Source organism: Numenius arquata, chromosome 12 (genome assembly GCF_964106895.1).
Source record: "Numenius arquata chromosome 12, bNumArq3.hap1.1, whole genome shotgun sequence".
Lineage (NCBI taxonomy): Eukaryota > Metazoa > Chordata > Aves > Charadriiformes > Scolopacidae > Numenius > Numenius arquata.
Window position 1 is genome coordinate 42,665,158 of NC_133587.1, and position 18,132 is coordinate 42,683,289.

At 46.3% G+C, this 18,132-nt stretch overlaps 1 protein-coding gene across 1 annotated transcript in view; it reads left to right on the forward strand.

Moving 5' to 3' along the window:
• Nucleotides 1-16,863, forward strand: part of WNT9A (Wnt family member 9A) — a 53,375-nt gene extending 36,512 nt beyond the window's left edge. Inside the window, exons 3-4 of the mRNA XM_074157399.1 lie at nucleotides 3,884-4,146; nucleotides 16,390-16,863. Of these exons, the coding sequence (XP_074013500.1) occupies nucleotides 3,884-4,146; nucleotides 16,390-16,863 (737 nt within the window). The remainder of the gene's footprint in view (nucleotides 1-3,883; nucleotides 4,147-16,389) is intronic.
• Nucleotides 16,864-18,132: the final 1,269 nt, after the last annotated feature.

Genomic DNA, 18,132 nt, shown 5'->3' on the forward strand with positions numbered 1-18,132 from the left:
GGTGGGTCACCACCTCCCCAGAGATCCAAAAAGAGCTCATAGAAGAGCTTAAAGATAAAGTCCAGCTCAGCTCATCCATGAAAGCACACAGCAGGCAAAGGATGTGCTGTATGGCAGTAATTTATGTGTTTGTATTAGCAGTAGCCCCTGTCCACTTCCCATGGCTGGCCACAGTTCCTCTCCTTGGAAGCTGGAGATGTTTGTATGTGCATCTGCAGCCAGTAACTACAGTTCCTCCTCACTTCTGCTGGAAGTTGTGCTGTTGCTGGAGCAGAAGGTGTTGAAGTTCCCAAAGCTGTCCCCTCTTTTTTATTATTTCTTTTTTTTCCCCCTATTTATTACGTCAACCTTTCAGGAAAGAAATTGAGAAAAAGCCTTGTTAAGGGAAATAAGACAAAACAGACTGTTCTGTGCTGTCTTGTTAGTAAGAGCAAGGGGATCCCTATCGTCAGGGGTAAAACCTGTAAATGTGTGTCCTGTTACTGCTCTACCCAGGGAAAAGGTCCTTGGATGTCACTGGTGGGTCATTCCCTCACCCCTTCCCAGCAGCTCAGGTGGAGATGACCAGAAGCTGAGAGAGAGTCTTGGAGGAGCAGGTGGCATTTATCTTCTTCCTTTGTGCTACCTCATATATTGCAGTTTCCTGCAGCCTTCCCAGTAAAATCCAGTTCTTATGTCTGGAGTGAAGCTAACGATGCAGCAGGACTGTTTCACAGACAGCTTGCATGGGTCTCGAGGGCTTTAGTGACTTCCAGAAAATCCCACACTCGATGATAAAGCTGGATCTAGAAACCCAAGGTCCGATGTGCTCAAAGAGAAGAGCAGAAGAGGTTTGCAAAGCGCCCTCCCTCGCTAATTAGTGAGAAGGAGTAATTCAGAAGTGCTGGGGCTTAACTAATGCACTGTCACTGGCTGCGGTGGAAACAAGGAAAGTCCTTATGAAACCCAAGAGGTCCAGCCAGAGCTGCAAGACATTTAAAAATATCCCTGCATGCCAGAGGAGTCCCTGGATTAGTGGCGCCTTGGGAAAGCCAAGCACTTTCTCATGCTGACACCTGGAGGCCACAGCTTGTTCCTTCAGATGTGCCTGCCCCCGTGGGCAACCCTCGGCAAGGGGTATTTCGAGGCAGCCCGAAGTTGAGCTGCTTTAAAACACCTTGGAGAACCCACCCCTCCCCTCACCCCTTGTCAGGACCCTGCGTAATAAATGGGAGCTCTGAGGGTTGCAAGGCTCTGCCTGCTGTCTCATTCTTCCATGTTTTATGCCCCTGCAACATCTCTGCCCTCCACCGATGCTGTAAATCCTTCAGATGTTGTTCCCGCGGCATAACACACTGCCCTGTAAATCTTTCTCCTTCTCTCCGGGAGCTGCTGGTTCCTGGTTCAGCATTGCGGCAAGTGATACCCCGGGGCAAAGGGGCACATGTATCACCCACTAAGACACAACTATTCAAGTCGGTGTGGGCTTGCTTCCTCTCCTCCAGGACCATAAAGAGGAAAAAAACAAAAAAAGGCAAAAAAAAATCCCCACCTTTTTGCTTAAGAAGAATTTCTCCCTCCATTTTTACACTTGGTCACCAGAAGTTGGCTCCTGGTTTGTGATTTGGGCTGATGCAGCCTGTTTCTTAAAGTAACCGGGGACTGTTTAAGGGACTTGTTATCCTCTCGGGATACTCGCGAACAATTTTGGAAATGGCTGAAACTGGATAGCTGCGGACGGCAGGCTGTCGCTGCACTGGGGGTTAGAATGCCTGCATTGATTTAAAGCTCATTATCTTGTTACAAAATATCTTGGTGCAATCAAATAGTGCATGGCGGAGATGGCTTTAAATCTGGCCAGAGCCAAATGTCACATGGACTTGCTTGGAAGCCGCCTGAGCTGCCTGTGGGCGAGATGATACCCGTGCTGATGGGCACTGGGAATTTGTGAGGCTTTTAGTGATGGAGAAGGGGAGGAGTGGAGCCAAAGCTGGTGAGGAGACTGATGGAGGGGGAGAACCTGGCACACGAACCATTTCTTCTGGCTTTCTGTCAAACCCAGTATGAGTTGTGGTTGCATGGCGCTGACTTTCTGCTGAGATTTCACAACCGCTGTGAATTCAGTGCTTCAAACCAAGAGGCCTTCAAGCAGGTTGTAGATCTGGGCGATCTACTAAACTGGACCACATCCAGGCTGTTTGCTGCTAATTGCAATGTCTCAGACTCTCAGAGAAGAGTTTGCATGCCCTGTTCCACCGAAGCCCTTCTCTTAGCACACAGGTGCTTCTCCGTTTCATAGCACAAGGAGTAGCAGTGGCAAGAGACCAACTCTACAGCTTAGGAGCTTGGAGGCTTGGGAGCATCTCTGTCTAGTAGTGGCATCCCTCTGATGGGCCTGTGGCCAGTTTGACCTAGGGTGTAACCTAGGAAAAGCTGAACCAGCCGACAAAAGATGAAAGCTTCTTGTATGGCATTTTCTTCCCAGGGAAGTTTGGTCTGCATTCCCATGAGTTTTTGTTGTGTGAAGTAAAGAATTCTCCCACCACTCCCAGTGAGAGAGTTTGCAATGCTGAAGATGTTTCTGGGGTGCCAGAGAACACGGTCTAACTTCAGGGAGAAAATAAAGAGGAAAAAGACGAAACAAATTTGGTTTCTCAACCCTGGTCACTCTTTATGGTATCCCTAGTGAGTGTGGAGTTGAGCACTTTTTATTTTAACCTTCCTTCCAATGAGGCAAAGGTTCCTGCTCCTGTCTTCCAGGTGAGCAGTAGAACAGTCAGACAACTCCTACCACAATCTGGTTTGAGTCAGCCCCCTTGGGAGGACCAAACCTCAGCCTTCTGGACTGGACTTTCATCTGTGTTCTGCTGAAGTTCAGCGTTGTGCACCTGGGAGTGCTTTGGGAAGGCAGGCTCTGGGGATGGGCCAAGGTAGCACCCCATGATCTTGCTCGGACTACCATGAACCTCCCAAGGAACAGTTCCAAAAATGACCTGGCAGTGTCTCTGCATGTCCTTGGTTGACACACCAGCTTACAGATATATCCACTACTGTCACCATCCACTTGTGTTATTTTTGAGTGGGGGATTTCTTGAGTCGGATCCAAAGTTGTTCTGGAATTGCATCTCAAATATGCAGTCGTTTACGGCTTCCATAGCTGGAGAATGAGGAGCTATAAATACTGGCATGTTTGCTTTTTATTTCTGGCTTTATCATTTGGATCAAAATTACGGGTCTCTCTGGGCCTCAGTTTACCTATTGTGGGGAGCGGAGGCTGTGGCATCCCTGCAGGTGAGCATGGAAGTGTAAAAAAGGGTTGTGTGTGAAAGGTTTGAGATCTAAACTGCTTTTTGAGGCGTTTGGGTGACAGACTGGCTACTGTGTGCTTCCCAGTCCTCGGGTGCCTTTTGTTAACAATTTTGTTGAAGTAGAACCCAGTGATTGTTTGTTTGTTTGTTTGTTTTTTTCCCTCTGGGGGAGAGGGAAGAACAAGGAGCCCTCACGATTTCTACCCCATCCATGAGACTGGAAGTCTATGCTGGGTTCCTGCTATTTGATGTCCCCTTGATAGCAGTATTGCTGTACCATGGTGGTGGTCCTGGCTTGTCCAGCTCTTGCTCACCTCTTTCTGTTTTCAACCAGAGACTGCACAGTGACAGCCACAGAGCTGGCCACATTTCACTTGCATTCTTAAATCCTGCCTTGTGCCACCTCTATCCATCATTCCTTGCTCTCCACTATGTCCTCTTCACCACCAGAGATGCGTGTAGAGCTTGACATGCTTTGACGTTGCTCAGTCTCTTCTCACAGTGGGTTTTGCCTTGATTTCCTAATTTTTTTTAATTTTTCTTTTTTAACCATTGCTCTAGCTGCAATTAAAGCTCCTGCCTCCTCTCTCCTGCAGGTTTTAAGGAGACAGCCTTCTTGTACGCCATCTCCTCAGCAGGGCTGACACACGCCATGGCCAAGGCATGCAGCGCGGGGCGGATGGAGCGTTGCACCTGCGATGAGGCCCCCGACCTGGAGAACCGTGAGGCTTGGCAGTGGGGCGGCTGCGGCGACAACCTGAAATACAGCAACAAGTTCGTCAAGGAGTTCCTGGGGAGGAAGCCCAACAAGGACCTGCGAGCCAGGGTGGACTTCCACAATAACCTCGTGGGCATGAAGGTGCGTCGCAGGCAGCTCAGGGCGGGTGTTTACACTATTGTGGGGTTTGTAGGGGCAATAAGGTGCTCTACTTTGGTGTGGAAATAGGAGTGTTGGATGAAAAAAATGCATGGAGTGATCCTTCTGCTGGAGGGGTGAAGTCTTAGTTATGGAACTGCACCCTGGTTTTGTGACTGTGCTTCAAGAGTTGTGCCAAAAACATTGGAGGAAGACCAAAGGGAAAGAAACAGGAACATCCAGGTCTAGAAAACATGAGGTGGGGGGGAAGATTGCTGGTTCTCCACAGGGAGGAGAGGGCCTTACCGTGCAAAGGGATGGAGATGCAGGTTCTCCAGGCTTGCACGAGGTAGGACAAGGAGGAAGGGATTTATGCTGCCACAGCACAGGCTTGAGGGATGCTTTTCTTGCAGTAGTTCAGGAAAGCATGGACAGTGTAGCATCACCACAGCCAGGTTTCTTTAAAACTGGCTGGACAAACACCTGGCAGAGAACCAGGGTGGAGATATCCTCGCTGACTTACCTCAGTCCTAAAAGTCCCTTCAGCCTTCTCTTCTGGCAGCCTTCCACTCTGCCTAGAGCTGCTGGGTTTGCAGCTGACAGTGCTTGGGTGTGTAGTCCCTCCTATTTTATTTTTTTTTCCTTTTCTCTTTTCTTTTCCCATCCTTATCCTCTCAGCTGGAAGCCTTTCAGCTCTTTACCCAATGTTCCTCCCACGAGGTTTTACTCTTCTGCCTAGGGGCCTCCCTGCAGGACTGATGTAAAGGACAAAGTGTCTGCAATTGCTGGCTTATCCCAGCAAAAGAGGGGGAAAGAAGGGGCTTCCCACCTTCTCCTGTAATCTACTTGGCTCTACCTAGCCTAGGGTTGCTTGACCACAAAAATCCCTCAGATTGGCCAGCACAGGTGCCTAGGATCAGTGTTTCATTGCGCCAACCTCGAAGGGGGACATACTGTAAGGCTATAAATAGCCTTCCAGCCTTGTTATTGTCCGTGTGATTGGATGGAGGGTTGGGGCTGGGATGGGAGACCTAGGTCTCCAGTTTCCCAGGCAAATGCAGCCCAGCCAGTTGTGCATTCTAGGAATCACCACCCCAGCTCAGTTGTTCCTGTGTGTATGCATAAAATGTCATTCCTCGCGACAAAGTTGGGGCATCGGAGAATGCCACCAGCGAGTGCTGGCCAGCAAAATGTCTCCCCCTCTCCCCACCACCAGATGCTCCTAGACAGCGCTGAGATCAAGATTAGAAATATCCTGGATTTAGCTGGTGTCTGGCTTTGGCTGACAGCTTTTCTGCCTCTGGATTAAAAAGCTCAGTGCCTCTGAACTCCTGTTGCAGCTCTCTGGCGTGTGAAACAGGCTTTGCAGGGTGATGAAACTTGTTTTAATTCTTGTGGTCTGTTGTTCCCAAGGGCCTGTCCTAACTCTCTGGAGTTGTGTGTGTAGCAGATGGGACTAAAAATGGAGAAGGTGGTCCATGAAGGCTGTGATTTCATGCTGGAGATTGTTGTGAGATGTCCCTTCTCTCCCCCCTTTCCAGAGTCATATAATACAGTCTTGTCAAAACCTATAAGGCTGTGGCTTCACGTACCATGGACATGTTCTTGTAACTCCATGAATATCTCCCCTCCAGAAGTGGTGAGGCCAAAAAACTTGCCCAAGGGACTTGACCTAACTCCCAGTGCTCTCCATCCCAGTAGCTGCAGTCAGGATGCCCATATGGCTGAGACTCAGTCTTGGATTTAGGTTGGGTGTCCTTATTTTTCATCTCTACTCTTCACTGTCTACGTGACTTTGAGGTAAACAAACTCCAGGGATGAGCTGGACGGACTGAATCTCCCCTTTCTGCCTGCCCTTTCTTGTCCTGATTCCACCATGAACTAGTTCCCAGTGGAAGGGGAGATGTGAGAGACTCTCTTGCATCCTGTGCCTCCACTTTACTTGGCACGGTCAGGCCCTGGTTATTGGCAATGGTTTCTAAGCACTATCTGCAGCTAAACAGCTGAGTAACAGTTGCGACGGTTGTCCAGATACCGAGTGCCCTCATGGCAATCCAAGTCAAAGACCTTTGCTGCAGGTCAGTGATCTGGTGTTCCTATTTTCGTCCACCCACGCCGTGTCTGTCGTGTTGGTATTGCTGTCTGACAGCTTTCCTTGGCCATTTGCAGCCATGGTTGAAATAATTTCTGTTTATGCTCCTAGAATAATTGTACCTTAGCCTGGTTGAAAGGCAAGCCAAGCTGTCCACCAGATTCTCAGTACCACTGTGAAACCAGGCGGAGAACAAGAGAACTGCATGTTGAGAGGGAAGCTTTTAGGAGGATGGTGGTTCAAGATCAGGAGAACATACATCTATATAGGCAGGATGTGTGGACCTAAACATCAAGGCCAGGCTGGATGGGGTTTTGAGCAACCTGGTCTAGTGGGAGGTGTCCCTGCCCATGGCAGGGGGGTTGGAATTCGATCTTTAAGGTCCCTCCCAACCCAAATGCGGGGGGTGATTCTACCCCTCTACTCTGCGCTCGTGAGACCCCACCTGGAATATTGTGTCCAGCTTTGGAGTCCTCAACACAGGAAGGACATGGACCTGTTGGAACGGGTCCAGCGGAGGGCCACGAAGCCACGAAGAGGGGTGGAGCACTTCCCCTATGAAGACAGACTGAGAGAGCTGGGGTTGTTCAGCCTGGAGAAGAGAAGGCTCTGGAGAGACCTCATAGCAGCCTTCCAGTATCTGAAGGGAGCCTACAGGAGAGCCGGAGAGGGACTCTTTGTCAGGAGATGTAGTGACAGGACAAGGGGTAATGGTTTTAAATTAGAAGAGGGGAGATTTAGATTAGATATTAGGAGGAAATTCTTTCCTGTGAGGGTGGTGAAGCACTGGAACAGGTTGCCCAGGGAAGTTGTGGATGCCCCATCCCTGGAAGTGTTCAAGGACAGGCTGGATGGGGCTTTGAGCAACCTACTCTAGTGGAGGTGTCCCTGCCCATGGCAGGGGGGTTGGAACTCAATGATCTTTACGGTCCCTTCCAACTGTAACCATTCTATGATTCTATGATAAACCATTGGCACGATATGGTGGTGTTAAGAAAATGATCAGAGATGAGGACCCAGGCTGGCTTGTGGAATTGCAAGGTCAAAACTTGCAACGTTTGCTTAAGATCTTAAAATGATTTGAAGCCTGAGCATTGACCTTCTTGGTGTGGGTGATGGATTGTCTCTGGCGTTACTTACACTTGGGTGTAGATTAATATCAGGTTCAATCTGCTGCTTTCCTCCTGGTCCCACTGCAAGTACAGTGTTGGAGGGGGATGAGAGCTGCTCAGCAGGCAGTACTAGGTTCCCTTGCTGAATTTATTGATATTTTCCTTGAGGAAGACAGCAAATTAAATACGAAACTCAGTGTGTTTCCTCTACTCATCTTTCTCTAAACAAGCTGCCCATCCACTAACTACTGCCTTGTAGACTTGTCAACCATTGAGTAGCAAGAGATGTTAACACAGTGGCTGTGACAGTCTGAAATGACTTTGAACTAACGTAGTCTGGTTATTTGGGCAATAACTCGTATGGTATTTGATGTGAATCAAAAGCACTATAGAAGGAGTGCAGATAGCCTTGATTTGTAACATTTTGGAACTGAACAATTTTGAACCGGAGTGATCATTATATAATTAAGATGGTCTTATGGCCTCTAATGTGTTAAACATCCCTGTGAGTTCCCAAAAGATGATTACGGCCGTTTTGAGTGGGAGCTGAGATGCAAACTCAGTGCCTTTCCCCAGGTTATGCATCAAGCCGATGATGCAGCAGGAGACTGAAGCCAATTCTCCTGAATTCCTGCTTGGCACCCGCTGTGTTTTTCCTCTAACCAAACCGCAGATTTTATGTCTATTAGTGAACCCATACGTACATGAACCAAGACCTCTGCTGCACTTTTTGCTGGGAATGGACAAGGATACTCTCTTTTTCAGTATTTTGCTATGGGATTTCCCTGGGGTATGTTGATGTACTCACAGTGTACGTATGGATGTGCACACGTGTGTTCACTGAGGGGATGGAGGAATATCTATTAAAGACATAGCACAAGCTTGGTGGTCTCTCACTGATTCTTAACAGCATATAATCCTTCCCATCTAATTACCCCCAATCATGGGCAGGAAGTTTAAATAGTCCCTTGAGACCCAACAAAAAAAAGGACCTGTGCTTAATTGACTGATTTGGCAACCAACACTAGGTCATCACCGCAGTTTCTCCATGTTGTCACACTAGCAAACAATCTCTGTATTTCTGTGAGGGTGACATTATCCTATCCCACCTAGTTTTAGTGTCCCTTGGTAGACATTCCCATTTAATTATTATTTTACTTCGCTTTTTTTACAACCTTGATGGGCCAACTGTAATTTCGCTGCCACCAATGAAATAATCACTGAACATGTTGTGCCCGTGATGGCTCACAAAGTTATATGATATGACCTCAATCGCTAATGAAAGGGCGAGCTTGTCTAGCGTGAGGATGAGGTAATTAGACCAGGACTTCTCCAGCCTTCTCTTTATTGAAAAGTAGGAGCTCTGAATAGACCACTTATTAAAAAAGCAATTTCCTTGCCTTTGCCAAATCTACTCTCGCTCATTCAGCTATTCTTTCAGAGGGGTCTTGGGTGGAGAGGGTGTGTGTTGGGGGGAGATGTGTGTATGTGTCAAGGGGATGGGAGGCGGCGGCGGTGAGAGAAGTCAACTGCATTAAAGCTCCGTTGCCAGCAATGAAGTTTCTTGGTTATATTAAACGAAGCACAGGCAGCATTGCTAAAGCTCTCTTCTTCTGTATATCCTCCCCCTTTCCCCCCCCACCATGTACACACAAGTGCAGCCCTCTTTTGTAACCCATTAATGAAAAGTTGGAATATTAGAGCACTCAATTAGTTCCACTGGGCTTGAGTAAGTGATGTTTTAATTAAATTTGCCTAGTTTCTCAGCAAAGTATCATTAAACATGACTTTCCAACTCCCTCTCTGGAGCGTTGCTAAGTTTCTTAATCCCAGGAGTGCTGACCTCTTCCAGAGGTATGTCTGGTCAAGCATATCTTACAGATCCAAGGGGCACTATTAAAGGGGGCTGCTGTTACCCAAGAAAAAAAAGAGGAAAAAAAAATGATTGTCACGGTCTTATTCCCTTTATCCTTCCAGAAGGAGGGACACAAGCAAGCCTTTGCCTTCAGGACCCTGAAGTCAGTGGTGTAACCACAGTCTCCTTGAGAGCCAAGAGAGTGAAACTGTGGGAGCGCAGTAGTGGAGAACAGGAAAATTCCTCCCCTGAAAGGTCTCTCTTTAGGCAATATCCCCCTTAACAATTGGTTCCCTTCATGAGGCTTCCTTAATTATTTTTGCACAGTATCAACTCATATGTTTTGGTCTGCACAGCCTATATGCACATTCCTGAAGGATTCTTGTCACCCTTTTTGCTGTCAGGTTCAAGTCCAGACCCATCCTGAGACACGTTATGCCTGCATCCCTGAAACCGTACAGGATGCTCTGGAGAGGACAGTGGGAGGTGCATAGACTTTTCCTTGCTGTTGACTTGCTTGTTTTGGAAGTCCATGCAAGGAATGGCTTTTCCCCTTAGGCGGTGCTGGCAGAGATCTATCTCAAGGGCTGAGCGTGCCTCCAGCGCTGAAGACGGACTCTCCATATCAGGTAGATGTTTTCCCAGCTATCATCTGTCTGAGGAACTTCATGAGCTATCACATAACATGTTATCAGAGCATGCCACCCTCTTCATTTCTCTATCTCCATTTTACAGGGGGGAAATTGAGACCCAGAAAGATTAAGTGGCTTACTAAAGGTCACACACAGGCGTAGCGAAGCAGAGACTTGTACCCTGGTCTCCTGTTGCAGAGACAGTGTTTACAAGCACTGCCCATCCCATCTCATATGGTTCCTATTGGATAACATGACTCCAGTCAAACTCCAGAGTTTGTCGAACAGGCAAGCTTAAATGCTAATCCCTCTGTTTTTCTGCACCCTCAAAAAGTGTGATAATTTCTCTTTTTGGGGAGAAAAATCCATATGAGCCTACTAATAGAGTTGGTGCATGGAGAAAAAAAAAAGAGATAAAGTGCATCCTTTAGTTTCTTTACGGGGTGTGTTTGCAGCGAGAAATCTAGCATCACACTTTTACTGCGGCACAAATCAAACCTACCAAATAGCAGCCTCTCTGAGACTTAGCTCTTGACTTTGTATGCACAGATCAGTTTTCCGGGCCACCACTAGTATTAATTGCTCCGGGTTATGACAGGTAGGAATGCATAAGCATGCTCTCTGGATTTTTTTCCCCCTTCTTCTTTCAGGCCGAGATTGGCTAAGCCAAAGTTTTTCTAAGGCCTGGAAATCAACACTCTGGAAAAAATTGCTTGCTGGGTCCCATAAGTAATTGCAGTTAGTTGTTTATGTGGAGCTTTCTTAGCGTGTGAAGCACACTAGGAATACCGAAGGGGAAAAAATTACTCTTAAAGCTCTCAATTTAAAGTGGGGTTATGTTATTCTATGCTTAAATATTTGTATTTTAATGCATATTTCACTAAAATATGAGTGTTCATATTTTTAAAGTGAGAAGAGAAAACTGCTCTGAAAAAACAGTTTGAGAACAGACTCAAAAGAAAGACTTTTTTTTAAAATGAGATAGAACTAAGAAGGGAAGAAAAAAGAAAAGAAAACTCCTAACGTTCTGTGAAACCTTTATAATTCAACCAATGGCAATGGCTGGTGTTAAGGGACAAGTCTGGTCTTCTAGTCGTTTGAGCACTGTGAAGAAATGGGGACCATGACTGATGTCCAAACAAACATTAATGCTTGAGCTGAGAGAATAGCTAAGCCTATTTAAATTGAAGGAGGAGATGTATCTAGACGATGGAAGAGATTTGGTTTGTAAAGAAGCATCCCAGAGCCCTTCCTGAAGTTAAGACTAAGCGTGGACAGGCTTTTCCCTGGGTGAGCTGACTCGAAGGAGGTTCATCTGCTCCCTCCTCTCCCCCAAACCATAGCGAATGGTTTGAAGCCTTGGAGCCGCAGACCAGCCATGACGACAGCAGAGCTATAACCGAGGAATTCCCACGGCTGCACGTCCGCTTCGGACTGCTGCTGCCCAGACAAGAGTTGTCTGAAAACCACCGCCAGAGCCCCGTGACCCAGCTGGGAATGAATGGGAATCTGTCCTCAGCGTTTCGGCTAAAACACTGAGAAATTGTGCGTTGCAGCATGTCTGAGACTGATCATTACGGGGGCACTTAGTCTGAGCTTCGTAGCAAACCATTGTTGTGAGGAAGGATTACATGTTGCATAGCAATGCTCTGCTGTGATCCCTTTTCCCTATGGCTCTTGTAAAGCCATTTGGGCAGGCGGTCCTGCAGCGCTATCTAATTTCCTCTTAGCAGCAAGCACCAATAAAAACGGTTCAGTCTTGCTCTATCATAATTGTTTTCCTCACTGTGCCTTTGTCAGTATTTGGTATTCTCACAGCAAGACCAATGGGAGTTTGTGTTCCGAAGTCAAACAAACTAATTTTCTCAAAGGGCTTTATTTTCCTCCCAAAGTACTCTGCTATTTATGACTACATGATCAAGTTGTTCAGGGAAGAGTGGGAGGACGTAATTTTGATGTGCGATGCTATCCCTGACCCACTGGTTGTCTTCGTTCACTTTCATGGTAAAAGTTCTCTACAGCATATAACTAAATCCTAAAATAAGGATTCAAACGCGTCCTTGTCTCGTTACTCCTGAGTCAGTATGACTCTGCTGATGTGTGGTAACCATGGCGTTTTAGGCCACAGGGAGCACGAAATGTTCTGTGCTTTGGATTTAAGCTAATACATTTTCCTTCACATTTGTGACAAGATAGAAGCGTGCACGTGGTGACTTACCATGGTGTAAATGAAATATGATGATTATTAAATAAGTGGTGATGCCATGTGCGTTCAAGAGAGGTTCAAGTCTATGTAGGATGGAGGCGGATCAGGCTCTGAACTGTGTGATGTGCCTTAAAAAGAAAACAGGAGCTACCTATGGCTCTTGAAATTACAAGCCTGTGTTAAAGTCATCTTCTGCCTTGTGTACCCTTGACATTTTTGGCAATAAAAGCTAAGTTATCCTATCCTGGAAGCCTCTCTAGGTTTGAAAGCATGATCTAGACATTTACCCATTTGTCCCAGGGCCCGGCCAAGAAAGGTTTCTCCAACACTGCTCAAAGCAACCTGCTGACTTGGATAAGTCTTGCTCTGCTTCCTGGAGGAATGAGGTGGATTTAAGTGTCTCTGACAGGAGCCTGCAACAGGAGGAGGAAGGTCTTTGTGGAAGCTGGGGAACGAGATGGGAAACAGAAGGGCTTTGCCAAGATTCATTTTGGCTCGTGGGTGGTTAGGGGCCTGTAGGCAGCAGTTCTCCATCACGCATCGCCTTGAGTAGCTGCATCGTGACTGACAGCAGCAGGGGAGGCTGGCTGGGGAAGAAATTTTTGTAGGATTTTCACTATAGCTGCCTCGTAACATTCTTGAGCCCTTCCCGGCCCTTCAAGGAGAAGGTTTATGGGGCGGTTGGGATGCACCACACTTGCTCACTGGCCATATGAAAACCCACATGCTGGATTTCATGAACTGGTGCATTCATGAGAACGGGGACAATGGAAACCTTTTATGCATTGGTCCACCAGTGCATGACATCTAAGCTATCCTAGTCACTGCTTAATGAGAAGCTAGAAGTGGGTCAGGAAAAAAAACAGACTGGGATTCATTAGGGACTTTGTTCATCACTGTTTAAGCACAGACAAGGTGAGTAGGATTTGTCTACCTAAATACACTCATTAGTGCCCTTTGAGAGACCTTTCTGCTCCTGGAGGGGCTGCTGGTGATGAAATGCAATGTTTTACAGTACCTTGAATAATGCAACGTTAGATGCTGCTATTTAGACATCTGAATTCTGCCCAGAGGGTGGGATTCTGCTCACGTGTCTAAAAGAAGGTGCCTCCGTGTGAGCTGGGTCCTGAGGCTCCTGTTAGTGAGTAGAGATGTGGTCAGTACAGTTGGTGGAGTCTGGAGAGCTGTTCAGTTGAACGTCTGCAGGTGTCTGCTTCACTGCAGGATCCCCTGCCTGCTTTGGCTCTGCTGAATCAGATGGGAGTTCAGAGGTGTTTCTCAAATGTAAGCATTTAAACGCAAAAGTCTGCCTCAGTGAGGTCAGCCCTGGCTGGATGGTGTGATTCAGGTGCCTAAACCTACATGTCTATTCCTGGCTGAAGGTCTGCTGCTAGTACTAGGTGCCAATCCATCATGGTCTGGATTTCCAACATGTTATGCCGTATCTACCAGACCCATGTGGATGCTTTGGATATACTGCACCTGCAATGTCAACTCTGAGCTCTGGAGAGGCAGCTCCTGCTGAGAATGGCCCCAGGTCCAGGTTCCTTTCCTGCATTTCGTGACCATGCCTTGTTCAACCAGCTCTAAATCCGGCCAAGGCTGTGCACAGGAGCATGTCTACCAACTGAGCCAATTCCTGCTGGTTTCTTGCTTTCCCATCTCCTGTACAATGGTGGTCGTCTCCTTTTCCAGGTGGAGCAGATGCGAATGGGTTGGGGGGAGGTGGAAGTGTTGAGAAAAGCCTGGGCTGATGAATGACTGCAGTGTGCAGCCCTTCTGCAAGTATCTCAGCAATTTTACCCAGTTCACTGATGGTCTGGGCGTGAAATCAGGTATAGGAGCTTTGTTTCACATGAACTCAGCTCTCACTTCTGGACAACCAGTGAAATGTGACTTTACATGAGGGACAGTATGGGTGAGAAGGTTTGGGTTTTTTTTTTTTTTTTCCTTGGTGTTGAAATGTGTTCTGTACGCTCTTGTCTAACATTGTGGGATTTCTTGCAGAGTTGGCTAGACACTTTGGCACGCAAAGCGTGACAGCCCCTAACCAAGCCGACCCAGCTGAGTACTATAAGCAGTAACACATCTCTTTCTGTAACCCGTCACTTGTTTGAATGCTACTGTGTATTATTGGATTGCATTTGAAAAGGTCTTGGCTGTCGCAGGAATGAAGTGTGACCATTGGCCAGGCTTCGCTGAAGGCCGTATTATGCATAGTGCCTTTCTAAAAATGTCTCTGTAATATCAGGATTGGGCCAGACCCCAATTCTGAGTCCATGACCTATTGCACATTTGCACATGGTGCTCAGCAGGACTCAGGCAGCCAAATAATTAAGAACCGGATGGTCAGGAAATGGACTGGAGCCAGTCCTCTGCTGTCATGAGGCTGTAGTGTAGGCAGATGCCATAATGGGCAGAGGGGGGAGATATTTTTTTTCCTTTTTCAGATACCGTAGATGCCCAAAGGAAGGGCACTTTCAGTAGTACCTTGACAGGAGGCCACTCTATAAAACAAACTCTGTTCTAACTTGCTATTTTAAGGGGTGGTTGTACCTTACCCATCCAAAGTCAAAATGTAACCTATTTTTGGGGAAGGGGTGGGGAGGGAGAACTAGAGCTATAAATATCTGTTTATAATCTGTGGACAAATGCAGGTTATCTGTGACTGTCCAAACAACGTATCTGTTCTCGTGTTGCCCATGGAGGAGTCCTGGGTGTAAACCCATCTCTGGGATAAGGTGGACAAGAATATTTGGATGTCATTTATAAGGAGATGGATATGCTTTTGTGCCATGAAGCACCTTTATTGCAGTCTGATTCCAAAAGGATGGGTTCCTTTGTTTAGCATTGGTCAATTTATGCGTATGGGGTCCTTTACAGCACTTGGTGGGCTGTTACCACCTATGTCTCTTTCTAGGATGAATAACCATTGACTCTCTCTTTTTTTTTTTCCTTCTCTTCCCTTCCTGATACTCCTCCTCCTTCCTGTGCTGCTTTTTCTGTTGAAAATAACTTTTTCTTTCCATTCCCTCCATCTCCTATGTGAACACTGTGGTTCCACTGGCTCTGCTCTTCCTCCTGCTTTTACACTTTGTGGTGGTCTGAAGAGAGCTATTCCCATGCAAGCTATCCCCAGGCAAGGATTGGACATCTTGCTATATGGAGACAGACTTTCTTTTGCTTTGGGAATAAACCAAATATACACATTTCCTTTCTGATATCTTGAACAAGTTATTTCCCTCCTTTAGGGATTGGTGAGATGAGTCTTAATTCTCATTACAACACCCACTGCAAGCGTTTGAATTTTAAAATAAAAAAAAAAAAAAAATTTAGAAGGGATTTGAAGCCGAGCCTTACCCTTGATAGTTGTAGTCCAGAGGCATAAGCAGGCATAAAGTTTGACATGAAAGTCCTAGTGTGGAGGGGAGAGAATCCACTTGAGTTTCCAAGAGCTTAAATGCCTTCCCTTTCTTTTCCACATTGAGTTTGAAGACCTTCGTCATAAGTGCTCTGCTTTTTTTTTTTTTTTTTTTGTTGAGAGAATAGACTATACATTTCCATCCTGGTTGAAAACACCTCATGGAAGGTTCTGCCAATACATTATAGAAGTTATGCTAGCCTAGGACATGAGCCTTGCAGCCTGTTTGTCCCTGGATGGTGCCTTGTGTAGACAACATCTGGGCACAGCAGCCCGTGAATGCCTGTGTGATGCCGTTTCCCTTTATTCCCTCACCAGAAGCCCTAAACAGCATTTAGATAAGTGGCTTTCCCACCCCTGGATCAGGCTCTTTGTAAATACTTGTGGCCTTGCTCAATGTCTTACCTGGCCAAATTTCAGGACCCACTCACCCAGAGATGCTTCTGGAGCATCAAGGCAGCAGTTGATGTTCCTCATCCTGACATGGAGCAGCTCCTGTTTGCTCATGATGGGACAGATGGTTCAGCCTTTAGTACAAGTGGTCTGTTCCCATGGCCAGAACTGGGCAGCCTTTTTACACTTTACTGCTATCATTTACTAGCCAATAAAGTAATGTTCTGGTGGATAAATGTCATGTTCCTGGTAACAGAGATGCTTACAAAACATGTATTTCCTGTAGCCTGTGTTTTCTGTCCTCTTCCAATGGATAGTTTTTGTGTTGTCATCAGCTTTGTGTTCCAGGAGTGTCTTCTAGCAGTTTTTTGGTTGTTTTTTTTTTGTTTGTTTGGTTTTTTTTGTTTTGTTTTGTTTGGTTTTGGTTTTGGGTTTTTTTTGTTTCATTGTTTTTTGTTTTGTTTTTTTTTTTTACTCTGTGTCTTGATTTCTTTCCCCATAACTGACTTTCTTTTGGGGCTGTGTGTGTCTGCAGGTCATCAAAGCTGGAGTTGAGACAACCTGTAAATGCCACGGCGTATCTGGATCCTGTACTGTCCGAACGTGCTGGAGGCAGCTCTCTCCATTCCATGAAATAGGGAAGCAGCTGAAGCAGAAGTACGAGACATCGCTCAAAGTGGGCAGCACTACCAATGAGGCCACGGGAGAAGGAGACATCTCCCCACCCAAGAAGTCCATCCCTGGTCACAGTGATCAAATCCCAAGGACTACGGATCTTGTCTATATTGACGATTCCCCAAGCTTCTGTATGATGAGTAGATACTCACCTGGGACTTCAGGAAGGAAATGTTACAAAGACAAGAACTGCGACAGCATCTGCTGCGGGCGAGGGCACAATACGCAGAGCCGGGTGGTCACCCGTCCGTGCCAATGCCAGGTCCGTTGGTGCTGCTACGTGGAATGCAAGCAGTGCACCCAGAGAGAAGAGGTTTACACCTGCAAAGACTGACGCGTCTTCTGCTTGATGGCAACCCTCGGTGACGGGCGATGGCGATCTATGAGAACTACATACGGAGACAAACAGGGTTTGAACGACCTTCTGGGATCTGAAAGCTATGTTGAGACATAAGCACTTTGTAGGGTACAGGTGACCCAGCTGTGTTGCTGTTTTGTTTTTGTTTTGTTTTGTTTTCCTGTAGACTGAATTTTAATGAGGTCCAACCATGTGGAAATAAGTGCCTGTCACACTGGGGTTAGACACCAGTTGACCTTCACCTTAGTCATCTACGCAGTTTGACAGATCATTTATCCTTGGAACATCTTGATTGTTTCACCAATCCTCCATGAACTCCTGGGCTAATATATTCTCTTTGGCATAAATAACCTGTACTATATTCCTGAAGCTTACCCAACTGCTTAGAGAGCTAAGCAGATACAAAAGAAACATCTTTCTGCTTTGAATGCGGTGGTACGGGAAGCGGTCAAATTTTTTCCCCTTCTAAAACCAGAGAGAAGTGTGTAGGGTAAAGCAGGAGCAACCCTGATGGTTCCTCTGGTGGAGTTTCTGCACATTGAGCAAAGAAGGCTCTGACAAAGAGACCCGCTGGGAGGGTGAGCTTTTTAACCACAGTTCCGTATCTGCATGCTTTGATCACCAAGTACAGCTCAAAAAATGTTGGGTCCACCATGTCGCAGACAGAAATATATCCAAGAAAGAGGTTGGGAAGACAGTAGAAAACCAGAGGTGCCTGTCCCCTTCAGTCCAATTACATGTTCTTTTTTTAAAAGAACTTCTTCAAATGCAGTTTCTTTAGCACTATCACTGTCTTTTCTTTTTTTTTTTTTTAAACCACTAGATACTTTTCTTTTTATTTTCACTTTGTGCATGATTTATTTTTCTCTCCTCTTCCCACCTCTTGATGATCGAATTCACCCTGTGGTAACTGCTTCAGAAATCTAAACTGGAACTTTTTTAGTCTTATACCAGCTGAATTCGGACGTGTGTTTCTGAGTAGGACAAGAGAAATTCGAGTGCATCTTGGAACGCAGTGCTGTCTTGCATTGTATAGCAGCCGTTTTGGACTGGATCAGACCTCTGGAGGAGTTGACTTTTCTTTTACTAAGTCATCATTCCATTTACTCTAAACCATGGCAGTGGTACATGACACAAGCTGTATGTAAACCCTATGACCTTAAGATATATATGTATTTTTTTTAACCACTAGATCGAGAACTGTATTTTAAAAATACAACTGCTAAATGGTAACCAACTATTGGA